The sequence below is a fragment of the Acanthochromis polyacanthus genome, chromosome 20 (genome assembly GCF_021347895.1).
Source record: "Acanthochromis polyacanthus isolate Apoly-LR-REF ecotype Palm Island chromosome 20, KAUST_Apoly_ChrSc, whole genome shotgun sequence".
NCBI lineage: Eukaryota > Metazoa > Chordata > Actinopteri > Pomacentridae > Acanthochromis > Acanthochromis polyacanthus.
Genome location: NC_067132.1, coordinates 25,869,132 through 25,896,390, shown reverse-complemented (window position 1 = coordinate 25,896,390; position 27,259 = coordinate 25,869,132). Strand labels below are relative to the sequence as shown.

General features: G+C 39.7%; 1 protein-coding gene across 4 annotated transcripts in view; it reads right to left on the bottom strand.

Annotated features, from left to right (window-relative positions):
- The window catches only part of sh3kbp1 (SH3-domain kinase binding protein 1), a 50,746-nt gene that overhangs the window by 7,163 nt on the left and 16,324 nt on the right, over positions 1 to 27,259 (bottom strand). For 2 of the 4 annotated variants that reach the window (XM_022193922.2, XM_051940654.1), the window contains exons 3-15: positions 18,671 to 18,785; positions 17,027 to 17,133; positions 15,565 to 15,703; positions 15,343 to 15,419; positions 12,379 to 12,468; positions 5,804 to 5,873; positions 4,060 to 4,154; positions 3,867 to 3,962; positions 3,722 to 3,773; positions 3,558 to 3,629; positions 483 to 618; positions 313 to 383; positions 94 to 200 (exon numbers count right to left, since the gene is read on the bottom strand). In XM_022193922.2, coding sequence (XP_022049614.1) covers positions 94 to 200; positions 313 to 383; positions 483 to 618; positions 3,558 to 3,629; positions 3,722 to 3,773; positions 3,867 to 3,962; positions 4,060 to 4,154; positions 5,804 to 5,873; positions 12,379 to 12,468; positions 15,343 to 15,419; positions 15,565 to 15,703; positions 17,027 to 17,133; positions 18,671 to 18,785 — 1,227 coding nt within the window. The remainder of the gene's footprint in view (positions 1 to 93; positions 201 to 312; positions 384 to 482; positions 619 to 3,557; positions 3,630 to 3,721; positions 3,774 to 3,866; positions 3,963 to 4,059; positions 4,155 to 5,803; positions 5,874 to 12,378; positions 12,469 to 15,342; positions 15,420 to 15,564; positions 15,704 to 17,026; positions 17,134 to 18,670; positions 18,786 to 27,259) is intronic. The other 2 variants (XM_051940655.1, XM_051940656.1) reach the window with 2 other exon arrangements.

The window sequence follows — 27,259 nt, the reverse complement described above, 5'->3', positions numbered from 1 at the left end:
CACCAGGGGGCGATAGAGATATTTTGGCTTCACTTCTGAGGTGATGCACACTTTTATGGACCTTGCAGACAGATTTACTGCAAACGCCCTCACCGGTGTGATAATCTGTGAGCGAGGTCGGCGGTCTGTGACTCTCGGCCGTGACACCGTCGGGTGACTCAGCTTCTCTGTCGATGAGACGACTGCGTCTAGGTCCATATCTGCACGGAAACACAAAAACACACACATTTCACACTCGTGCAAAAACGAGAGACAGCGCTGTGACACTGCATCCTCATCTGATTGGTCGATGCTCCTGTCTATCAGACTCACCGGCGTCATGCGACCTGTCAGGGGCAGAATCTGGTGTCGAAGCCCCGCCCTCAGACTTGGGGCTTTCACACCTGAGCAGGTAAACCATACAACAACATTAGGCTCGATGCGCTCAGAGACACGTAGGTGTTTTTGGGAGTATACGTGTGTGTTTATGCGTGTTTACTAACGCTAGTGTGGGCGGTCTCTCGGGACGCCGCGGGGGTTGGGAGGAAGAGGAGGAGCTTGACTTTGGAGGGAGGGGTTTCTTGGGGAGGAGAGTTGGGAGGGAGGGCTTGGGGATGTCTCCGACCTTCACCTCTTCGCCTACACACAGGTATATACACACCAAAATCATACAACCAAAAACAAACACAAAAACGGACTGAATCCACATGCAGAGCGGCAACCCAAACACTCAAACATGCAACGCGAGGCCGAGAGAAAGAACGGAAGCAGAGCTGCAGCAGCAAAACTCAACTAAATTTGACCTTTAAAGAGTAAAGAGATGAAGAGGAAAGGTCTAAAGATGCTGACGGCTGCAGGGGAAAAAAAGAAAAAAGTGAGCCACGGATTACGAAGAGGATTAAAAAGATCAGGAGTCAAGGTGGTGGCAGGAGTGTTTATGAGAGATTTGTTTTTCTATTGAAATACGAGCCGAGTAATACAGCCTGCCAGTTTGTCTGCTTTAAACATCAAAGGCAAGAAAATCCTGAATGCTGCTTCATGTTTCATTAAGCAAGGTGTGATCTCATCCCAAAGGTGGATTTCTACTTATTTTTAAAGATTAAAGGTCCCCTCAGGGCTGCATTTAGACATTTAATGTTTCTCGAAATTCTGTCTCCTGTGATTAATCTAATTCTTTAAAGCAACATCACCTTTTTTCCTGTAACTGAAAAATTGGTGATCTTTTCATGCTTTTCAATAGAACACTATGTACATGAACATACAAAAATTAAAGGTCCCTTACAGTCAGTATTAAGACATTTAATGCTCTCGAAACTCTGTCTGTGGTTCTCCTACAAAAAGGTTAATATAATTTGACAGAATTTTTTCAAAGCAACATCAATTCTTTTCCTGTAATTGAAAATTGCAAGATCTTTTAATTTTTTTCAATTTGACTGATAAATGTACACAAATATGCAAAAGCTGAAGGTTCCCTACAGTCTACACTGAATGCTTCTCAAAATTGTGTCTTTTCCACTAAAAAAGTTCATAGAATTCATAAAAAAATCTTTAAAGCAATATCACCATTTTTCCTGGAACTGAAAAACTCATGATCTTTCAATATTTTTCAAACAAAACAATAAATGTACACGAATATACAAAACTTAAAGGTCCCTTACAGTCTACATTTAGGCATTTATTGCTTCTCAAAGTTTTGTCTCTAGTGGTTTTTCAACTAAAAAGGTTTATATAATTAGCTAAAAATTCTCAAAGCAACATTAGTCTTTTCTCTTGTTGAAAACAATCCAGATCCTCCAAACGTTTTGCCTTTTCAAGCGTAAATCCTCACATCTTTCTCACTTCCCCACTATTGTGAACTGAAACCATCCAAAATGTCAGACCACGACTAAAATAGCTCGTCTGGTCAGAAAGAAAATCAAAAGTTTCCGGTGAAAGTCTCAGAAAAGCTGAAGGGGATACAAGAATTTACAAAGGGGCCTTTAAAATCAGCAAAAACTGTAGATTTTTTAGCATAAATAATAATTATTTTTGCAAAAGAATGATGGATCTATTTTATCGAGTTTCATATCTACCGCCGATCAACGAATATGCAAATCGTAGCACGGCGCTACGCTGGGCTCTGCAGGGTAAAATGAAAAATGGCTGCCACTGGAGACATCAGACCGTGTGAACCTGTCTGTTAACTGACAAGGAGGAACCTGCTGTTGAGACTTCAGCAGGGTGTAAGGTCATGTTCAAGTTAACAAACGCAGTATTTTTTTTTTTTCAACACGGCTGGAGGTCGATAGCTTAGCTCGAGCACCACATGCTGATAACTGACAGAAGGTTGTCTCCAGAAAGGAATTCCAGTCACCAGTGTCTTGGAGGCTGACATTTAAGTTGCAAGAGCACACTTCCACTGTCCTGCTTTACGTTTTATCTGGTCTTTGACTTGTATCTTTATCTTAAAGAACGCCTGATTTGACTTTTTCGCGTTCTGTTCCAATATGTATCATCTTTAAAACTGCTTACTTTTGAGGTGCAAATGACAGGAAAAAAACACAGATTCAGGAGACAGAATTTAGAAGTTTTACCATCATCCCAACAAATCCATTTTGAAATCAACTTGAATGTGAAACTTTCCTCCTTTAGTAGGTGATTACACAAACAGCTTTCTAGTGTCAAACTTACATTTTTTTTCACACATTTCTCTGTTATAATGCCACAGACCAACCATGAGCTGTGTCCTTCATAAACTTTGAAAGAAAAAGTACACTTATTTTACAGTGATGAGAGTTACGTACGTGAAAGTCGATTTTACTAATTGAATCATACTTTTTTGCTAATTTGGCTTTTTAAAAAATAAAACTGCGGCTCAAAAAACACTGCAGAAAAGTGGATTAAATGTTTAAAGCTCTAATTACCATAATTAGTTCCTGACTCACTGAGATTAGAGGGGATGTGTGCAGTGTTTTAAGATAACTGCTGTGCATTCAATTTACTGCCTTATTTCCATTCCATGACGCAGCGTGTTTATTTAAACTCATTCTTACCTAAAACAACCTGTATTTCCAGTTTCTGTCTTCATTTTTAATCCCTATATTTGCTTTTCTCATTTGTGCATGGCATCGCTTCTCTTCTAAACCTTTTCTACTTTTTAATTTTTTTCAGTGAAAACCACAAGAAAAAAAACAGCTTATTGCTTTGTGATACAACGAGGCTATTGTGGAGGCGATGTGAGCGTCTGCCTTTCACCAGCTGCAATGTTGGTGCCAGTGTCTGTCGAGATTAAAACCACAGCGACTGCAGCTCCCTGCTGCACCACTGATGTTGATGCACTTCAATCAAAGCTCTGTTTTGTCGCCCAACAAAGGAGAGGAAAGATCTTGTGAGTGATGTTTTCGATCATCTGCCCACGACAGAAACCTGCTGCTTTGCACTGAAAATCAAAGCCTTTCTTTGTGCTGTGCAGCAACAGAGCAGATTAAAAGCTGGATGTATTATAATTAAGCGTGTTAGTCGGCGATCTGTCCTCTGCCAGCCGAACAGATCAGTTAGAAAGTCGCGAGATGCCGAGGCTGACCAAAGCAGACTTTTACCTCGATCCTGGTCTCTCTGGGGAAGGTGTTCGGGCCGCTCAGGAGGAACCTTCTTGAGCTCTGGCTTTCTGTCTACAGGTCAGAGTTCACAGAGTTTCTGATTTCTGATTCACTAGCGTCTGTTTTTCTCTCTCAGACTAGAAGAGGAGACGTGATTTTCTTACCTGTGGTGTGCTTAGCCGACGGTGCGCTGGGCGGAGGTGGTTTCTTTGGTCTCTGTAAACACACAGATGCACAAACGTCACTGAAACCACTTTGAGAAAGTCTCCAAACATCGCCGTAAACAGACGATAGAGATGCAGCAGTCACCTCTTTCTCGACTTCTAGCAGCTTGACAAAGTTATCTGGGAAGACACCCTGCCTCCCTCCGATCTCCCCCATCCACCAGCCTGCATCGGCACACTCCTGGAGAAACAAGACAAGTTTGATAAGCGGATTTAGGGTGCGCCTGCAAAAGATGAATTAGACAAAGAGGATGCATCCACAGGTGAGACGGACTCACCTTGGTGATGATGTTGATGATTTCCCCCTCTTTGATCGACAGCTCGTCTTCATTTTGTGCTTCGTATGGAAAGAGGACTTTGCACTGCTCCCGCCCTGACAGTCAAACAAACCAAAGACGGTCAGATAAACCCAGGCGTAAACTAACCGTGACGTCACCCGTTGGTTTCAACGGCGAGAAAATGAAGCCCGGATTTTGCTACTTCCTGGTCGCCGTTTTGGATTTTTTGGAGCCAGTGACGTAAAAAGCGTCATCGAACAGGCTGGACTGGAGAGCAACTAGGGGCAGGATTGGCTGAGGACTCTCTTATCCCGCCCACGTTTTACCGCAGAGGCTTCTGTTGCTGTCTATCAAGTATAGCCACGCCCCCTGGCTCCGCCAACTTTAACGATTTATTTAAAATTCAGTATTGATTTATTTTAAGATCGGCCACCTGATCTCTCATTTTGACCATGAAAACTAACGGGGAAAAAATCCTGAGCTGTAGAACATCAGTCTATCAAGTTTTATTTTTTCCAAAAATGAATTGGGGTCTATGGAGCAAAAGCTTTTTGGAGCCAACCCTAGCGGACGGCGGGATATTGCAAGTTTTTGACACTTCCGGGTGGACTTCAATTCTGGAGCCAGATGCTACGTCCACTATATATACAGTCTATGGATAAACCCCGATGAGCAAAAACTGCAGCACAAAAATGAGAAACAAGAGACTGCAGAGGGTTTAGACAAGAAAGCAGAGGCACAAAATCAAAGTTCAAAGAGATCTGTGAGCAGATTTGCCAAAAAAGAAGATGAGCAAAAAGCTGAACTCCATCACACCAGTGGAACCACAAGCCTCTTGTGATAAAATCTGAAAACATTCCAGTAAAAAGTGGAGAAAAAGCAGGAGAAAACCCCTAAGATGCAAGAAGAAATATATAATTTTTAAGGAAAACATTAAATCAATTGCAAATGAATTTATAATTTGCAAAACCTTTGTTTACATTTTTCCCTTTTAATCAGATTTGTATGTGATTTTTCACAATAAAAGCTGCTGAACACATGGATTTATCCTCAGAAATGAAATGATAAATGTCACAAAAGTAAAAAATAAAACAAAAATATTGATGCCCAGTGGTGGTGTCTGAAGGGACATGATGACAAGCAGCACTTCTAATTATTATAGTTATCAGAAACCAGAACTGAGGGAGCTTTTATTGTAACTAAGTTCTGCGCACAGTTATAAAATATGAAAACATAAAATACAATAAATTCTATTATCAAACAATAAGATAAAAATAAAAACTAGTAATATAAACACTAGAAAACAGATAAGGCACTGTAAGTGTATGTAGCACTGTATATATAATGTAATGTTGCACAGGTTTAATTGTAATAATAAACATAATAAATGTTGATATAATTAGAAATAAACATAAAAGTTCTTTAAATCACTCCCTTGTGACACAATCAAGACAGTGGTTGTGTGGTAGCTAAATGCGAAAAGAACCAATAAAATTCAGAAAAACATCCCGGTTCGCATCCATTTGTCGGATCTTTCCACGTGCACCTGAATGCACCAGTAAGAAAACCTATTAAAACCTGTGCAGGAATGTTCTGATGCCGTGATAAGAAACAATACTGCATTAGAATGAAAGGAAACTGAATCAGAAAGGAAGGAAATTACAAAGAAAAAGGTGTACAGTTAATAGAATCTGATGCCGGCAGAGCTGCTCGTTCTCTTGTTTGTGTGTGTGTGAGTTCTCACCTTTGGTTTTGCTGTCGGGTTCCGTCTTCATGCTTTCAGCTGCAGCGCTTGCAGATTTCCCCTCGTTGGCCTGAGTGAAGGACAAAACCTCCAGCTTCAGACGTCTACCCACACACCAATGCAACACAAAACACTTTTTGGGGGGCGTTTCTGCTAAGCTGACTTGGTTTGGGACTTCCTGTGCTTACTGTACCATCAGCCTCCCCAGAGAATACAGTGACCTGATTTCATTTAGCTGCAGCTGGTGAACAGTGCACCAACTGACATGTTTTCAGTCATTTCTACTTGTTATCTGTGCTTTATTGTGTATTTGATCAATTTATTTATGTCATAGTTGTCAAATCTTTGCAAAATACCTGCTTTGAGTGTGATTTATATACAAATTAAGTTCAGATTTCTGCACTTTCTGCCATTTTATCTGCTTGTAAATATGTCTGTGGTATAATGTGTATGTTAAAATAAAATCTTCTATTTAATTTGGATGTTTAAACGTTTTAGTCCAACATTTTTGTTTATGTTTGGTGTGTATTCAGCTACAATTAGAAGACAGTCAATAAGCTATATAGTATGTCCTACAATCACACATGTGCCCAACTTGCAATGTCTTTTATAATGATGAATACCAGTAATTTCTGCATCTTCCTCCTCCTATTTAGTTGTTCATACAAATATAAATAAATGTGCATGCTCATTAAATGTTATTGCTACTCTACAAACTGAATTTTTTATTATTATTCTTTATTTAGTCTTCATTTGGATCCATATTAGATCGAACAAAGTAGCTTTTGTCTGTTCTGTGGAACAACAAACAAAATCCTAATGATAAAATTACTAATGATAAACATCTGTAGTCATACTAGTGTCTTTGTGAGGCTTTTTCATGAACATGGTGGCGTTCAACATGAAGAATCGCGCTTTTTTTTAATTGAAAAGATGAAATCTTGGGAGCATTTTGTTTGTCTGACTATAAATGATGTGTGGTTTGGACTTCTACAGCAAACAGGAAATGAAAGAAGCTACAGTTCTGGAGCTGCAGAAGAAGTAATACAGTACCAATGCAGTAATGAAAAAACACTGCATGAGTGAAAAATCCTGCTTAAATAAAAGTATTAGGAGAAAAATGTCGAAGCAGGTTCCTCTGATGATTTTAGAGCGTTAATGCTACAGCGTCAGTTACTGTTGTAGCTGCTGAAGCTAGTTTGAAGTACTTTGTATACAGTTTTATAAACATTAATTTACATTTAATAAATCTCTGTAGAATGTCCGTTCTTCCTCAACGCATACAACAATATGTGTAATATCAGTATTTCCTACTCAAGCAAGAACCTGCGCTATATCGGTATAATCCTAAATACAGAATAATATTGAGTCTCTGCAATAACTGAAGTTCTACATTTTAAACAATCCATCCAATATCCACAGCACCTACACTACCATTCAAAAGTTTGGGGTCACCCAGACAATTTCACACTTTCATTCATGTGCTAACATAAAGGTTTTCTAAACACCAGTTAGCCTTTCAACACCATTAGCTAACACAATGTAGCATTAGAACACAGGAGTGATGGCTGCTGGAAATGTCTGTCTGTCCGTCTGTCTGTCTAGTTTGGGTGGAGTTGTTGTGGTGGAACAACTGCATGAACAAACTTCATACGATGCAAATTCTCTGCGAAACTTGACATTTTCAGCGCGGTAGGTGGCTGCTTAGACGAAGAAGTTGCTGTTGCTTCCCTAAAGCACTCGATGTTTGAAACAGTAAGATGTATACAGCGGAAGGAGAGGAGAAAGCTAGATAACAGGCTTATATTTTTGCACCATTGGCTTTGTCGCTGTAACATTTTAAATGTCCCTGCTGTGGAATTAATTTTGTCACAGTTGAGATATTTCCTACTTGATCAAACTGGTGCTTGATAATGTGACTCAATAATAAACTGCATATTAAAAATGAATCAAATTAAAAGAGAACAAGGCAAACAAAATAGTGGGAATATGAACAAAATTCAGAAAAGCTAAAATGCTGAAAAAACAAAATGGGGATTAAATTGAAACTCTCTCTTGTCTCCTGTGAATAATGTTGATAGGAGAGGATGAGATCAGATTTAGCACAAAAACAAGTTGCCGGTGAGGTGGGTGTGTGTTACAGTGTGTGGGTGAGCTGTTAAAGCAGCCGTTGTTTCCCGGCTGGAGTGGATCCCTCGGCAGTGTTTGTGGAACCAGGGTGGCTCTTCCACAGGAAAACAGACTCTCACACATTCACACACTCTCCAGTTTGTCCGAAAACACACACACAAGCTCTGTTCTGTTCGGCCGGGAGAAACCACACCCCTGCCTCCCCCGTTTTCTCCCCACTCCCTCCCTAATGAGACCCACGTGGAGCCACAAGCATGGAGGCATCATTACAGCATCGCAGGAAAGTCTGCATGTCCAGCTAGGGCATGCTAACTGGAGCTAGCATGGAATGAGCAGCAACAGTTTCTAAAGCCCTGTAGTGACATGGATGTGATGGTTTTCAAAATAAAACAGCTTAAATGTTAGAAAAACCCCAAACAACCTGGATTTTGAATGCTGTCAACACTTTAAGAATCCATGTCACGTATGGTTTTGTAGTGCAGAAATGCAAGTTTACACACATGCAAACCTATCCAACCTTCTTCATACATACAATCTAAACATTAAATTTAAGATAAAATGCGAAGTACAACAATAGAATGCCAAGTTTGCTCTAAACCTGCTCTAATTTGAGCAGGTTTACATCAGTACAGGAAGAACTGTGCAGAAAAAGCAACTCTTTCTATGTCCAAGCTGTCCAATCTTGTAAATACTGTACGACATACAATCTGGACATTAACAACAAAATACTAGGTACAACAACAGAATATCAAGTTTGGCCTCTAATTTGTGCAGGTTTACATTGGTGTAGGAAGAACTGTGTGGAAAACACAACTCTTAACACAGTCTAACTCATCAGACCTTCGAACACACTGTACTACGTATAATCTGGACATTCAGTTCAAGACAAAATACCAGATAAAACAATAGAATGTCAAGTCTCTGCTACAATTTGAGCAGGTTTACATCAGTACAGGAAGAACTGTGCAGTGGTGTGAGAGTTTTAAAGGCCCACCACCAGCTCCTGTGACTCTTTAGTAGGGCTGGACCCGAATATCCTGAATATCCGAATATTCGTTCGCTACGGTGGTATCCGGATATTAATTTTGGTATCCGAATACCCCCCCGGTCGGACGTTACCGGGCACAAAGAATATGCAGTGTTACTGTTTTCCCTTCTCCTTCGGCCCACATCGGCTCATCTCGTCGTGTGATCACATAAACATATACGCATATGTCTATGGGATCAGTCCTTCCTCCCCCCAGACGAAAATATTCAGGGCTCGTCTCTTCCCTTCGCCTTCTGCCCACTTCGGCTCATCCCTTCGTGTTTCTTACCACCACCCGAATGGCCGGGTGGCTGCCGACTCTAACGTCACGCTTCACTTCGTTGCATAAACACAAGACAAGATGCTGAAGACCTCCGCTGTTTGGGAATTCTTCAGTTTAACTGAAGACAAAACGAAGGCAAAATTTGGACCCGAGACCAGACGAACAGATCCGAATATTCGGGCCGTCTCCGCCACAAGCGCGGAACGAATATTCCGATATTCGTCTTTAATAGGGCCCGAATATTCAGAGGCCAGAAACCACTATTCGGGTCAGCCCTACTCTTTAGTTCCCTAATGTGGCACTTTATTTGAAAAAAAAAAAAAAGTATAAAATACTGCTAAAAACTAACTGGAACACAAAATTTATCTTCATAAATGTACAGGATGAGAGGACAATGAGAAGGAGCAACAATATTACACACTTTAACATGGAAAGTAGTCCAACAGCGTCTGTTTAGACCTCACTTCTGACTTCCTTCGATTGCAGAAACATGAAAGTGCATCTCAACAGACGCTTAACTTTGCCTTCATTCTCTGAAAAATGTCCATAAGAATGTTTCTAACAACATCAGGGAAGTTTCCCACCCTTTTCTTGTTTGTACAGTAAGACATGAAAATACTACAACACGCTACTCAGCAGTCAGTCACCAAGCTTCTGTTTTCTCACAACTCAAATTGTATTTTTAAGCCACGAAGCACAGAATAAAAGGTCCAGGTCAGACAAGTGGAACATTAAATTTAGCATGAAGTAAGTCAAGTGTCAGCTCTAATTTAAAGCCGCTATGAATCATTACAGGAAGAACTCTGTGCTAGAAACAACCCTTTTACCATATAGAGTCCAAACTTTAGGAGGTCAGATAAACATGAAGCCGAACAGTCATCATATTTAATATTTTATGAAAAATTCTTTGCAGTTAAGGACTGAAAAGTTTTAACCACCAGATATCAACTGATGCTTGTAAATAATAACTACAAATGACTCACACCTCATCTTAACTCACAATTACAACTCATATCTCCCACACAGTTCTTTCTATATTGATGTGAAGTCACTCAAATTAAAGCTGAGACTTCCCTATCATTGTTTTATCTTAAATTCAATGCGCTCAGAACGTAAAGTATAAAAACACCACTATGCACTCTTTAGCTACCCTGTTTTTCAGATATTTATCCATATTTTCCATGTCCAGCGCTTATTTTCTGCCAACAAACACTTCAAAAGTAGCGAAAACTTTAGCAAAACCTTCATATTTTTATGAATTTATTCAGTTTGTTTTCCTGAGGTCTCCATCATGAGTCGTGCAGGCGGATAATGACTCCACATGAAATCCCTTCTTTCTAACTGTACTTCTCAGCTGACCTCAAGCCTGCGCGACTCTGAGTCACCGCACAGAAAAAAAAAATTACCGTAAGAAGGAAAACACTTCTCTTTTTGCTGAAATAAAAGCTGAACACTTTCAAACCGTCAGCCTTCAGCTCGTCATTTGCAAGCAGCTGAACCCTCCACTTGGGTTCTAAAGCAGACGTGGCTCCGTGTGACTCAGCCGGATGGTAGAAGTTCTCCTGTCTCACCATAAAGCAACATAACGGCCTCCCACTCAGCAGGACAGGCGGACAAACATCCTTCAGACGCACTCAGGAGCTCCAGGAGGCTTTTGACAACCAGGATGGGCTTTAAAACACTCCCTTTAACTGCAGGTTTATGCCTCTTTTTATCCTCATCTACTTACTTTATTTTCTGCTACTTGTTGCGCACTGCTGCTTATGACATTTAGCAGCGATTTAAAGCGTTGCGGTTTCACTTTGGGACTGTTTGACAACTCAGAAGGAGACATGGAGAGTTTTCACTTTGAATCAGTTGGGGAGTTCAAGCATTCAGATCACTGATGTTTCATGGAGAAAGCTGGGTTTTGTCCAGATTTCTTATTTGCACAAGAAAATGTAGGACAAAAATAAGAAAATATGAGTTTTCATAAAGACTACCATGTTTCTTTATGGTCAAAATGTGCTTTTAGAAGCTGTTTTACCATGGTAGGGGATACACCAAATAGTTTGTGATCAAATTTCTGGTGATTTTTGCCCGTGAAAATACAATTGGTTGTATTTAGATAACTTTTTAGGGTTAAAAACAATAGAATCTATCAAAAAATGACCACAAGAATTAAGAAAATTGGTTTGTTTTGTCTTATTTTTGATAAATGTATCTTTAAACTATACAACTTTAGTATTCGTTATTAGAAAAAAGATTCTTTGTGGTATAAAACAGCACCTGAAATGATATTTTAACCATCAACAGACACTTAATAGTCACATTACTCATTTAAATCACTACATAGAGGAGAGGAAAGCGTTTACAAAAGCCTGTTTTAGTAGCCTCCTTTTAAATACTCTTAAATCTAAACTTGCCAAAACATCGAGAAGCACTTCCCCTGAAAAATGTTTGGATTTTAAATCAGAAATTTCTGTCAAAAAGAAGCAACCTGCTACCCAAAATCACAACCACCACCACTCCTCAAGCTCTCGTGCACTTGTAACGCTGCTTCATTTCAAGCCGGGAAGAAAAGAAAAGAGTAAAGAAAGTGCAAAAGGAGGAGAAAGAAGCAGAGAAAAGTCGACCCTACCGTCCTCTCCTGTGTTTCCAGCTAAAGTCAGACGAAGCTTTGCTGCATCAGCGAGGCAGCAGCAGAATATGTGAGTGTGCGGACGTCAATGAAAAGCTGTTTTACCTCCCCTCCTCTCCCTTCCCTCCCTCCCTCCCTCCCTCTCTCTCTCTCTCTCACTTCTGCTTTGCTTGTCAGATCCCTGCAGGATGTGTGTCTCTGTGTAAGTGCTAACATAAAACCACTTCCTGTATGGTAAAACTGAAACAGAGGAAGAGGAGGAGCCACCGCAGGGGGCTTCCTTCCCTCACTGCTTACAATACAATGATCACAGTATCAAAAAATGCATGAAGGAAGAGTGTGTGTGTGAATTATTCATGTTGTGGGGGACATTTAGGGAGACTTAAGTGTCGTTTGAGGGCAAAACCTAAATCCCCCTTTCGGAAATCATTACATTTTGTTGTTGACTGGTTGGTTTATGTCTCCAGGGAGTTAATGCAAGTCAATGCAAAGTCTTCTTGGTGTGTTTGACTCACTTTGTCCCCTTCCGAGTCCACGTCCATGGAGCGAGGTCTGAGCTTGATGGGCTGGTCTTTGAAGATGTCACCAAAGCCAAAACCTCGAACCTAAGGGGTGGATCAAAGAGGCAAAGTGGCATTTAGGACGATTTCTAAAGGGAAAAATCCACTCAAACAGGCTTAAAACACAACCCTGTAAAGTTTGTAGCTTCATTTCATATAAGATGAGTCACTGCTGCTGCACAATAATCGTCTTCTCCTCATATTGTTGTCAAAATAAGGCTAAACACACAGATTACATTTGTCCCCGGGGTGACCTTCGCCAACATAAAACACTAGTCGCACTGTTTCGTCTACGTTCTGTCAGTCAAATCTGGAAGCACTGAATCTGATACTGCACCTGGCTCACAGTGTAAACTCCAGGGAATAACTAATGTTTCTAATACAAAAACTTTTGGAATCGTTGTCTGAAGATTGCCTGAAATGTTGCATGTAAAGAAACAGTTCCAGCTTTACTCTACTCTATTTCTGTCCACATAATCTGATTAATCACAGATCGTAGCTCCTCTGTCTTGAGGCCCTTGTCTTGTACAGACAAGAGGCTTTAATTGTTTCAGTGTTGAGCTCATTTGTTGTAAAAGTTGTGTCAGAGCGGGAGGCAGAACCTTCAGCTATCAGGTTCCACTTCTGTTGAACCAACTCCTAGTTTGGTTTGAGGAGGCGGACGCTACTTTCAAGATCAGGCTGAAGACTTTCCTTTTTGATAAAGGTTAGACTTTCCATGATGCACCAAGCACCTCTCTTCTTTCCATTTCCATGCATTTCAGAGCCACCATTATATTGGTGCTTTTCCACTAGCACTTTCTAATCATCAGTGATCCTTTCAACACCATTAGCTAACACAACGTAGCATTAGAACACAGGAGTGATGGTTGCTGGAAATGTTCCTCTGTACCACTATGGAGATATTCCATTAAAAATTCCACCTAGAATAGTCATTTACCACATTAACAATGTCCAGACTGGATTTCTGATTAATTTAATGTTATCTTCATTGAAAAAACTGCTTTTCTTTCAAAAATAAGGACATTTTTAAGTGACCCTAAGCTTCTGAACAGTCTGTCTCTGGATCTGGATCTAGACATCTCTAAACGGCAGTTACTGGCTTCAGCAAGCATCAAACTGTTTGTTTTCTTTTCCATTTGCTCTCCTGTTCTCTCTCACCCTGACCAGTGGAGGCAGATGTCCACCCTCACTGACCCTGGTTCTGCTGGAGGTTTTTCCTTCCGGACAAAAGAGAAGCTTGCGCAAAATGAATCCGAAAGAAACTTTGATTTTGTCGGATTTCTCTGCCTAAGTGTTGTCAGGTCTTTTCTTTGAGGTGACATATGGTGTGAATTACCGCTCTATAAATAAAATTGAAGTTGATTAAATTGATTGAATATTTCATCTGTGTGTCAAGTAATTACTGCACATAAACCACAGGCATGCTGTGACTACAGCAGCCAGCAATTACTGTCATATGTGACAATTACACTTGATAAAGCCTACCGATATAATGATACAGTGGCAGGTGGGGAGTTTGACTGGGCTGGTACACCTGTCAAACGGTAACGCAGGTGTCCTAAGGCGAGCTCAGGGAGGACAGAAACCTCCCGTGGAGCAGAAGGGCAAAAGCTCGCTTGATCTTGATTTTCAGTATGAATACAGACCGTGAAAGCGGGGCCTCACGATCCTTCTGACTTTTTGGGGTTTTAAGCAGGAGGTGTAAGAAAAGTTACCCCAGGATAACTGGCTTGTGGCGGCCAAGCGTTCATAGCGACGTCGCGTTTTGATCCTTCGATGTCGGCTCTTCCTATCATTGTGAAGCAGAATTCACCAAGCGTTGGATTGTTCACCCATTAATAGGGAACGTGAGCTGGGTTTAGACCGTCGTGAGACAGGTTAGTTTTACCCTACTGATGATGTGCTGTTGCAATAGTAATTCTGGGGGCGGCATGGCTCAGTGGCTAGAGTGGCCGTCTTGCAACCGGAGGGTTGCCGGTTCGATCCTCGACCCGTTGTGCTCGAGCAAGACACCCTAATTGCTCCTGATGGGTCGTGGTTAGCGCCTTGCATGGCAGCTCCCGCCATCAGTGTGTGAATGTGTGTGTGAATGGGTGAACATGATGTATCGTGTAAAGCGCTTTGGGTAAGTTGCAGGTATAGTAAAAGCGCTATATAAATACAGACCATTTACCATACAGAAAGTTCCACCCTGTAAGTTAACAGTTTAAACTTGGCGTCAGCAGAGAAAATGCAGATTTAGCAGCAGAAAGGCCAAGTTGAACTCAAACTCAGAGTGTAGAGAGTTTAAATATTCTACATGTTTGATAAGATCCTCAGTATCACCCCAGCTTTAATTGTTGGGCTTACAGGGTGTACCAACCTGAGGAGGTTTAATGCGGAAATCAAATGCTGCGTACCAAACAGAGCCAAATATTGTTTAGATGGCTTAAAAATGTCTAATCATTACTGCCTGAAGTCCTTAATTTGATTCATTTTTTGAAATTCAAAGCTTCATTGTCATTGCCAGACAGCAATACAACACACTTTTGAAGGGACTTCCTGAATAAAATGTGTAAAAAAAAAAGTTTGTCGACCACCTGTAAAAAAAATAAAATTTGGCTTTTCCATCGTAAAATAACGGGGAAAATTAACTCACATTTGACAAGCTGGTATCAGATTAAGAATTATGTAATCACTTATTACAAAGATAAGGATTAATTTTCTAATCAAGTAAACATTTCAGCTCTGGAGTGCTTTGTGGTTTCTGAGGAAATAAACTGTCATCTACAGTTGATGCTAATATGGGTCCGATGACAGTTTGGAGGTTCATTTGGCCCAGAGTGTCAAGGAATGTGAAGGATGACAGATTTATGATTTAGAGGGCCGCACCTACACAATACATTCAGCACCGAATAAGCACATTTGATTAATTACCTTCTTTGGCTGGATTTCAGACCCTGTTTCTGACCGAGTGTCCGTTCCATCGCTTTCACTGCCTGGACTTTCCTTATCTACACACAGACACAAAAGACAAATGTTAGCTTGCTGCAAAAGTAGATTTAGCACAATGTCTCAAAACTTGTAGAAATCAGTAAAGATTGTAAAGAAAGCGAGACGTTTCCGATTTTTTCCCGCCATGTGATTGCTGAGACTCACTGTTGCGGCTGCTGCGGAGCTCCTCCTGCGACGTGTCCAAAGACGGCGTCTCCGAGTCGATCAGGATCTCTTTGGTGAAGTTGGAGGGAAACATTCCAGTCTTCCCGTTAAGAACTCCCTCCCACCAGCCCTCCTCCACCTGAACACGCACAGACACACGACGCAGACAACACACTGTAACACAACGATAGATTTACACAGGTGCTCCAAGATAAATACACCAATACTCAGGATTTACTGCTGCTGTTTCCTAGTGTTTATTTTGCCAGAAGGTCACATCAGCATGGAAGCACATCACCATTAGGAAAAATTTAAAAAGTGAAAGAAAAAATAAACACATTAGCCAGGGCATTAAGTCAAAATTATGACATAAAAACTCAGAATTAGTTGTGGTTTTTAGGTTTTTCTTTGATTATTTAGATTTTTTCATAATGTTGAATAATAAAAATATGATAAAGCCAACATGTCTCGCAAAAAAATATATTTTTGTCAATATATATCCGAGTTTTTATGTTTCACCTTATGTGTTAAAACATTTTTTTTAGTTGTGGTTAAAATAAAGCAATACATTTTTTTTTTAATCGAACCAATACAAAATATTTAACTTCATGTCATAATGTTGACTTTGTAACACTTCAATCTACGTTTTTTTTATCCAATAATTTTTTTTCTCAAAACACTTTCTGTCATAATTGAGATTTTTGATCTCATTAAATAAAAAAATATCAGAACGTCAACTTATCCCATAATGTTCACGTTTAATCCAAACAATGAGTATGTTTTTTCATATTTACTTATGTTAACCGAAACTAGAACAAATTCTCACATATGTTTACATACAACAGTACAGCACAAGATGTTAACATTTTTTTGTACTATTTTTATTTTAATTTATTTTATTTTTCTTCAATTCTATATAGTTTCATTTAATTCTATTTTACATTTCAGTTGTATGAAGAGAATTCTGAAAATAAGAATTCCATCACTCAGGGTAACCAGTGTGTTTCTGCAGCGTAAATGACAATTAATTAAGGTCTTGAATCTTTTGAAAAATTATATATCTGCGCGTTTTTATCTCATGAGATTTTTAAAAAAAAATGTATGACAAAGTTCAAATATTTCATGATTTTTTTTTAAAAAATGAGCTTTTATACCATAATCTCGACTTTTTATAAAAATAATGTTTCCTTTTCATTAAAAGAAATCCAGTTCTTTATCTCAAAACCTTCACTTACTCAGCCAAAAAAAAAAAAAAACGCTTAATGTGAATATTTTTGACGGATTTTTATTTCATGGTGTCTGAGCCCCTGAGGATCATTCAGCGGCAAAAATGAAACCAAGACAACACAAATAAGTGACGTCGAAGTACGGCGTGAACCCTCACCAACAGGTCGTCATGAAGCAGCTGGTAAATGTGAAAAGACGCGTTGGTGTTTTTTTCTGCAGAGATCTGCCTCCTTACCTCTGCTACGACCTCGATGACGTCGCCTATTTTCAGCTCCAGCTCGTCTTCATGCTGAGGAACGTAGCTGAACGCGGCCTTACATCTCCGTTTGCGGATCTGCTCTCCTGCAGCGCACACAATCATCAACACAACATGTGACACACTGAGGTCACACAGACTCCTGCATATCCAGGCCCCACAAGGTGTTCTGTAATCATTTAATAAAAAGGCTGAAGCCCGACACGTTGACCTCTGATGACATCTAACCAGCTCTGACACCAAACTAGCCTTGCAGTTGTTTGTCCTCCACCCATTAGCTTCCTCATTACTCCTGACTCACTCCACACCAGCTGGGGCATCAAGACATGACCCTGCAGTTCCTCTTTGCTCCACAAGCTGGCACTGCTCTTCATCTTTCATCACATATGCAGCCTTGTGCAGAGATGGATGAAATGTATAAAGTTCAAAGCTCTTCTTCTAATAAATGTGGTCACTCTGTAGTCAGTTTGCACTGCTTCGTGGTCATTTTCTTAGAATTCTTCTGCCATTTTGCGCTTGTTTCGTGCCTCTTTGTGCTTCGATTTCTTTGTAGTTTTAATTCACTGCAGTCGTTTTTGTGTATTTGTCTTCGCTTTGCATCTTTTTGTGGTTGTTTTAAGCATCTTTGCAATCATTTAGTATCTCTTTGTGGTCTGTTTTTAGTCATTTTGTCATGTTTCTGTTTTCTTTGTGGATGTTTTATGCCTCCGTGATCACTTTTGAATCTCTGTGGTTGTTTTATGCCTCTTGTCGCTCTTCATCTCTTTGTGGTTGCTTTACAACTCTTTGAATTTCTTTTATGTCTCTATGTAGCCACTATTTACTTCTGTGTTCATTTTGAATTCACTGTGCTTCTTTTGCATCTCCTTGTGGTTGCTTTATGTCTCTTTGTAGTCATTTTTATTTCTTTATGGTTATTTTGCAGCTGTTTTGCATCTCTTTGTGGTTATTTTATGCCTTTTGTAGTCATTTGTCATCTCTTTATGTTTGTTTTGCATCTCTTTGGTTATTTTGCACTTGTTTGTTGTTATTTTATGCCTCTTTGTAGTTTGTTTTCTTGTCTTTGTGGTAGTTTTGCATCTCTTTGTGGTCATTTTCTGTCTGTTGTCATTTTGCAAGTCTTTGTGTCTGTTTTATGGGTCTTTGCAATCATGCTGTGTCTCTCCGTTGCTGCTTTACGTCTCTTTGTAAGTGTTTGTTCTGCATTTTCTTGCATTTGCTTTTGGTCTCTTTGTGGTCTTTTTACAGATTTTTGTGGCTGTTTTGCAATTTCTTTGCAATCATTTTGCTTTTCTTTCTGGTCATTTCACATCTCTTTAAGATCATTTGATTAACTGCCAAAAAAAGAAGTGTTTTCTGTCACTTAGTGCAAAGGTTGAGCTCATTAAGGACTGTTAAATAGCCCATCTGTAATACTAATAGATCAGCCGTCTCATCTTCTGCCTCTGGTTTGGAGGCTCCAGGCCACACCTCTGATCATGTGTCTACAGTGAATGTATTGTACGTGCATGCATCTTCACAGCTGAATGGTGCTTGACCCAAATCCTTCCTCACACTAATAGGATCATTGTTTCAACCTGAAGACTTAAAGCTACCCGAAGAGACTGTGACGGAGCCGAGTACCTTTCCTTCCTGGTCGTACGCCGGGGTCGGACACGGGGCTGGCTCTGCCGTTAGCGAGGTCAGATCTGATCATGCTGGCCTGTCCTCCATCCCTCTTCCCCTCTTTCTTTATCTCCTACAGAGAGAGGCAGAGGAAGTCATTAGTGCAGGAGGAACCGGGAGAAAACTGGAAGGTTCAGGTGAGAAGACGTCAGTTACAGAAACAAATGAGGTGAGGATAAGCGGAGGCAGGAAGAAAAGAGCTCTCTGTAAATGTCTGGTTTATTCAGTGTTAATGAAAAATGGGTTCCATTGCTGCATAAAAAAACAAATTAAAGGTTAATCCGATTTGTCAGCAGTTTAGCTGAAAAAGATCCACCTTATAATGTCTAAATGTCACATTTATTTTTAGAAGAATTCATCTTTTAGAGCGCTGCTCAACTCAAACAAAATGATACAAGCTAATAATGATGCTGTAATGCTCAACCAACAGAAATAATCAGTTTTACACAGAAAATATTACTTAAATAGGTCAACATCACCACAAGAATAGTTTAGCATTAATGACAACAAAAGAGAAGTCAGAAAATTGGAAAAAATACAACAAATTCTACCTGTACAGTTGGACACACTTTGAAACAGAATTTTATTTAATAATATTTGTTCCCTGGACAAAACTAATTAAATATAAAAGAGAAAAACATCTCTGACTATAATGCCGTTTTTCTCTCATCAGGTAAAACATGAGGAAGTTCAAATATTTACTTTTTGATCAAACAATCATTTTGATTTTTTGATGAAGATAAAATCTTTGAATTTTCAATTTTCATTCTCTCCACAACAGTAACGTTACATTCATTTAAACACAGCAACTACATGATAAACCTTTTACTCTGTAGATTTATACAACTGAATATACAAGTAAAAAAGATCTATTAAAATATTTTTGTCTTATTATATAAGGTAAAAAAAATATGGGATAATCCAAATGTTTACTTTCGTCAAAAAGTAATTTTGAATTTTTAATCAAAAATAAATAGAAGATTAAAGAATTGTTTTTCCTGAGTTTTTATCTCTGAATTTTACATTTTTATCCCATGATCTGGACACTTATTTTTTAATGTAATGTGAATATATTCTTTGATTCGTCACTGTAAATTCTCACCATCTTACATCCAAACAACGGTAATGAGGCATTCATGTGAACCCGACACATTTTGAAACAAAGAACATTGATGAGGGTTTCCCCCCTTTTCTTTCAAACCAGCATTTCCCACGTTCACGTCAAAAAACCCCAATTTTCTTCAAAGCTGCATCTATTTTTACCTAAGGGAAACTCAACACCTGCATTTATCTGTAAAATGACATTTTGTGCTTAAACCTGCTTTGTGGAGCATTCTTCCAGCTCCTGGCTAACCGATCACTGCTGATTCACATAAAACACATCGCCACCTGTGCAACAGCGTGGGAAGGTCACCACAGACAACAGATTTCAAACCCTGGTATACCGTGAAACAGATTTATGACGGAGCCGATCAGCTAAATGAGCATGGTGTGAACTGTAAAGGCTCAGATGTAACAGATGTTCATTTATATGGGAAAGGAGCACACTGCAGCTTTAAACGTGAACCAAAACATTAGTAATGAGTATTTTTCTATTGGAAAATAATGAGAGAATCCATATATTCTAATTAAAATTGACCTATCACAAACCCTCCTCACCCCAGCTGGTCGAGGCAGACGGCTGCCCTCCCTGAGCCTGGTTCTGTCATTTTTATTTTATTTTCCTCCCTGTAAAAAGGTTTTTTCTGGCTTGTTTTTGGTTCCTTCTACCTTCATTGACTGCTTGCTAATCATAGGGAATCCAGAGGCAGCTTTGGATCGTTGGGCTCTCTGCTCTTTGTATAAAATTTGTAAAGTCTTGCCCTTCATTTTTTGAACTGCAGTGACTTAAAGATTTATTTTCTGTATTTTTCTGTGCTTATGTTTAGTTGGGTCTTTTCTTTCTGTTGTGTTTTGCTACTGTGAGATTCTTTTGTCTTTGTGCTTCTGTACAAATGCAGATATTGGTGTAAAGTCATTATAAATCATGCTCACTATTGCTATTACTGTTTACAAATGGTAGTATTTTGAAGAAGCAGGAAGAATAGATTGACAATCATTTGTGTAAGGACAAGGGGTGGGATGAGAAGTTTCGACTTCTTTCCGCTCCTTTTTGAGTTCGTCATTGTCTTTTGTTGTTGTTTTCTTTTTTGGGTTGAAATGTTCAAAATAAACCCAAACAAAAACAACTCAGAAGTGCTGTGAGATGACATATGTTGTGGATTTGCACTATTTAACTACAGGGCGTCCTCGGTTTACGACCTTCGTTTCGTCGTTACGTCGGAACTGGAGCCTTTTCTGTGGCTGCACCCAGTCTGTGGAATCGAACTGTTCCAATGGGAACCGCTCAGTCTCTTGAAACCTTCAAGTGCCTACTGAAGACATATATGTAGTCTCTGGTTTTTACTTTTAGCTGAGCACTGACACTGACCAATGCCATTGTTTATCTTGCTCAGTGTATTTCCTCACAGATTATGTCTTGTTTCCATTTTGAACTGTGAAGCCCTTTGGTCAACCTTGGTTGTTGACTTGACTTGACTAAGGGTTAATTGAGCGGGAAATCATTTTTAGATGCAAACCATGAATAAAATATGTCTAAATATGAATAATTTCTGCAAAATGAAGGAAAGCAATCAAATATGTGACATTTTGTGCTATGCAGCAAGCTCGATTATGTATTCGAATGCAAATCATCTACGTCAAACTCTATTTGTGGCTCTGCTGCAGCTGTGGAGCAGCAGTAGTATCAGCACTAACCCCGGTGACCCCGACTGTTTACCAGCAGAGCACCGGCTGAAGCTCGTAAGGCTCGGACAAACACAAACAGAAAACCTCCCTCCTTCAGCCCGTCTCTGTGTCCCTGTGACTTTCACGCTCATGAGGAATCACAAGACGGCCTGCGAAACCGATGGAGACGCAAACAGCGCGACAGAAGAGCCAACAAGCAGGCACGACAACCGGGGGAGACGCAAGAACCTCCGTGCACAGAGATCCAGGGGGAAAAAAAAAAACTAGACGTGACGCTTCACATCTCCCCACCACATTCATCATGACACTGTTTCGTAAGCCGTGGCCTGTGGCGAACGCAGCCCAGCGAGGCAGACGGACCCGGCCACGCTGACTCAGAGTCCGAGCCCTCGTACTCGCTCGGGTTGTGGCGTGAAAGCCTTAATGAGCCTCCCAGATCCAAAAATATCAACAAGAGGAGACGTTTCCTTGACGACAGCTCATTTGAGGCCATTTTGGGAGCTGCAAAGGTCTCCGACTCTGTAATAAAACCGAGGTCAGATTGATTTCTTTTTAAGTAAAAACACACCTTCCTTCTCAGAATGAACCACATATCTGGCACTGAGCCGTGAAAAGATTCAACCTCCTCACAGCCAAGAGGCCAATTAACCCTCATGTCATCCTGCAGGTCAAATTGACCCATTTTAAAGTTTGAAAATGTGGGAAAAAAAATCTATTTTCACAGTGAAACTTATGATGTCCACATTTTCAACATTTATGGGAAATTTGTGAACATTTTTTGGTGGAAAAAAGGAAATGTTAGAAATGTTTCTTAAAAACATTCACCAAAAAAAAAAAAAAAAAAAATCAACCAAAATCCAGTGAATTTTGCTGGATTTTGGTTGATTTTTTTGGTGAATGTTCTGAAGAAAATATTAGAAAATTTACTGATATATAAGTAATCATTTTAGATATTTTTAGGATTTTTTGGAAGATTTTTCCTAATTTTCAAAAAATATTTATAAGGATTTTCTTGCCAATTTTGGGGGGATTTGTTGTTTTTTTTTCAAATAAAACTTTTAAGTGAAACTTTTAAGGAATTATTGGAATTTTCTTCCTGAAGGTTCTGCAATTTTTCAGAAGTTTGGGGAATTTTTTTGATTAATTTTGGATTTTTCCAGACAAAGAAACAACATTTTTGTGGTTTCCTGTCAATGATGACAACAGGAGAGTTAAAATCCGACATGTGGCTTTTCTTCATACAAGATTTAAAAAAAAAACAACTTAGAAATTGATTTATTTTTCCTCAAGAATATGACGTGTTTTGTGCTTATTTCTTTGCGGTCATCGCCTTACGTGACTCCTGGTTGCTGGGGTCAGATCAAACTGCCAACTTTGCCTCACATTTGCTGTTAAATAGGCTAATGCAGCGTTAATGCAACCCACAGAAGCAGATATTGATTCTGCAGGCAGAGAGTCGGCTTCAGCTCTGCAAAAACACCGTTTCAAAACCCTAGACCCACAGACTGATTGTTGAACACTTTTAAGTCGGAGACACTGCACAAACCAACCTACGCACAAACCCACAGTGGCCATTTGTTAGCCTACAGTTTCCTCTTTTCTTTCTTTTTATGAGTAGTGAAGGAGGAACGCAGCATTTACAGCTGTTTGGCTGCATGGAACATAAATTCTTGACCTCTTAACACCCACATTTTATGAGATTTTCACCTAGTTGGCAAATGGAAACGCCTGTGACAGAAGGACTTTACAGCCAAAATGCATGTATGAGGCTTCATTTGAAAGATATGTTGTAGTTTCTGAAAATGTGATTGTTTTACCTCAAACACATCAGTTCAAATGCGCCTCAGCAAAGCTTTTTTGTGTGTGTGTCTCTGCAAAAAGCCATATTTGAATAACAAAAAGTTAGTCTATGCAAATCACTGCATACCTTCTGCATATTATGAGCCAAAATTGAATGAAATTTCAAACCTCCAGGCCTGACATTATGGGAGCTATGGGACTTTCTGTAGAATGAGCTCAACAGAAATGTGGAGACGAAAATCTTTATGTCTTCGAACTGGTTCAGACAGATTGCTCTCACGAGATAAAAATACATGCTTTTTAAAAAACGAAATCATGAATAAATCTGGAAATGAAGCAAAAAGCTCCTGTTGTTCGAGGCCTTTGTTCCTACTTGGACTGCGTTCACGCTCGACTGCAGTTCCTCCTGTGGGGATGTTGGAGGTAACCCAGAGTTAAAGGAAACCCAGCAGAAAGAGAAGAGGAAGACGACGTGATTCATCATATCTGAACAGGAAACACCTGCATTATGTACACTGCCTCGGTGGGTTTGTAGGTCTGTAACGGGCAAAAAAGCAGCCTGACAAGCAGCTATGTGGTTTACCCAGCGCTGCTTTAACGCTAAATATTGCTCTGCCCTATCAACAGTCCACGCGACCTTTTCTCCTCACAGACAGTGCAGAACAATGCAGTGAAGCAGCTAATAACGCGCACTGAATCAGGCATGTTAGCCCTCGAAACACTGCGATGCACTGCGGAGAGAAAACAAGGAACGGAGAAGCCGAGCCGATGCTTGTAAAAAACAAAAAATCATTGTGAAATGCAGAGCGGAACAGTGACGCAAAGTATTATTTCCCCTCTTTTCATACGCTCCATCCTCATTGCACAACTCTGCTTACACTCACATACAGTCACTACAGAAAGTATTCACACTAACCTTCACCTTTTTTTCGCTCGTGTTGAAGATTTCATTTTAAATGAATAAAACTGCAACTTCTTCCACATCATTTTACACTCAATAACATGTTTTTTTCCCACAATCTTCCTTCAACCAAAATGAAAACCTTTCCTTTACTAAAGCATTCAGATCCTTAGTTATTTACTTTGCAGATTTGATTAACCTTAATGTCCTCTCACACCTGGTTTTGGGTGTGTGTCCCCTTTTCCCTCTTTATCAATTTAAAGGTCCCATATTCCATTTTTATTGCGTTTTCTATGTCTTGAAGCCTCGGAGGTGTAAAATAAAAGCTGTGAGAATATTAAGATGCTTACTACTGCCACTCCTCCACTCCTCCTCGACCAGATGGCCGGAATTTTACTCTGTTTCCAATTAGAAACTGGGAAACCAACAGTCGTCCGGCCAAAAAATTTGCTGCTGCTGCTTCCAAGTGAGCCGCTCATTCAGCATGAGCAGCTGGTGTACACTTTGCCAGGTTTATTTACTTGCTAAAGCTGCTTCTGCTGAAATGCTTGAGCAAAGTTTACCAAATGTGGTGCCGTTGGCTGCAAGAGTGAACACAGGAGTCTTCATGCACTCCCAGCATCGGAGGAACTAAAGATCCAGTGGATTATTTGTTTTTTTTAATGCTAATATCACATTGAGACCAATAAACAAGGACTTTGTGTGTTACTGTATTTTCATTTTGCCTGTTGTGTCTCATTGCAGCCTAAAGTCAGTCTGTTAGCTTCTCTCCTGCTCTCTGTGCTCACAAACACTCTTTCAAAAGTTTGGGGTCACCCGGACAATTCCAAGTTTTCCATGAAAATTCATACATTTATTCATGTGCTAACATAACTGAACAAGGGTTTTCTAACCATCAATGAGCCTTTCAACAGCATTAGCTAACACAATGTAGCATTAGAACACAGGAGTGATGGTTGCTGGAAATATTCCTCTGTACCCCTATGGAGATATTCCATTAAAAATCAGCCGTTTCCAGCTAGAATAGTCATTTACCACATTAACAATGTCTAGACTGCATCTCTAATGAATTTAATGTTATCGTCATTGAAATACTGCTTTTCTTTCGAAAATAAGAACATTTCTAGGTGGATCCAAACTTTTAAACGGAAGTGTACACAAACGGGTCTTGACTTTCATTGGATTTCTGTTCCTGCAGCGCGACGCAATGCGATTTTCACTAGAAGTCGGAACTCACATAAGTACCTATGTCACTCACCTATGCTAACACAGTGGTAAAATCATAATCTAGCACATAAAAACACTGTACAGCCACTCCACTCACCAACTCGTTTCTGTGTGAAATTTGCATAAACGTCGCAAACGCCGTACGTTGGAATGATGGAACCAGGCTGTAATAAATTTATGGGAGATGGCGACGTAACCAAGAAACGCCGTAAACCAAGGACCTACTGTACTGTATTTTAACAACAAGATTCCCAGTAAAGCTGCTTTCATTTACACATTTTTCCCATTCCTAATTTCACATAACTTACCAAGCATGAAATTGAGAGTAAAACAAAGACCATTAGGACTACACTTCAGAGCGACTGCTGATTTTTTTAACCGCAACTTTGCCTGACAAACTCACCAAACGCATCAGTTAAAAACAAGAGCTGTACTGTAAATTCTGCCATATTTCATGCCAAAAGATCACTGGGAGAGAAAGTTAAAAGCGATAGAAAGTCCTAATGTCACACAATCAATCGCAGATGCAGAGAGAGTTTTCTTACTGAAGGGGGCGTGGACAGCAGCATTTAAAGCTACAGATACTCCAACTGACCATTTAGACCAAGACTGAAATCACGAATTATGCAGTCATGGTGAAATTAATCATGTTTGTAGTATTTTAATACATTCTGGGGATGTGGGTCTTTCATTATTTGATGAAAAAGAAGAGCAATATGGCACCTTTAAAAAATAATCTGCAATATTTACACAAGTTGTTGGTGTGCTATAGACATTTTTGTTGGAGATTTAAAAGGCAGCTTGACTAAAGTCTGAGCAGAAAATGAGAAAAAAATTACCAGGAAATGAATCTACAAACACTTTCGTAATTTAAGCCATGTTCCTAAACAAAAACGGCAAACATTTTCCATAACAAAATATACTAGAATTGTATGAACAGCAGCATATACTAAGATTTTCAAGTGTTACTCAGACACAACTAGATATCTGAAGATGTTAAATGAGCTCTGTAAAATACGCTCAAAACACTGGATTAATTAGTAATCAGTGTTTCCCCATTTTAAATGTACATTTATGGTCATTTTCTTAATAAAAACACTGAAAAACTGTCGACTCCAGCTCGGTCTCGGCTCTCTCAGACACACCCAGTGACTGAGCTTTCTAAGGCACAAGACGTCAACCTTCACTCCTAAAGAATGTCCTGTCAGATCAGCACATGTGACTCCGATTTGCAATATCTGCTTGTCTAATGAGCAGCAGTCACATGGTTGCAACACTTCCCACAAACAGGATATCCTCCACCTCTGCATGGACGCTCATGAGGAAACCAGTCACTTCAGGCTCCTTTTCTTGGAAGGAAAGCGAGCGGCGCTAATTAGCAGACTAATCAGTGGATAGAAAATACAATTAGCAACACAATTCCACAATTGAGCCATTCCTTAAGCATTTTTTGAATCTATTTGCAGCTTCTGACCATCTTTGGCCCAAAAAAGCAGCCAAGACAACATTCAGTGGGTTAAAAGGTCATGAAAATAATCAAATAATCTTAGCAGCCATTTCTTTTGAATAACAGTGGAAATGAGCTCAACAGAATTCGACATATACGGAAAAAATATGTAAAATATGCGGTTTCTGAAATAACTCAGTGTTTCGCTTGTCAGTGCTGTGGTTTCCAGATAGATCACGTATAACTTGACGGTTGAGCAGCTAATTACGGATATAGCCTGTCACTTAAACCAGCATTAGTGGCTCATAAAATCTAACGGTGCCGTTGCTTTGCCAAATTACTCAACTGACGGCATTAACAGTGTCAGGATGGAATTCGCAGTGTT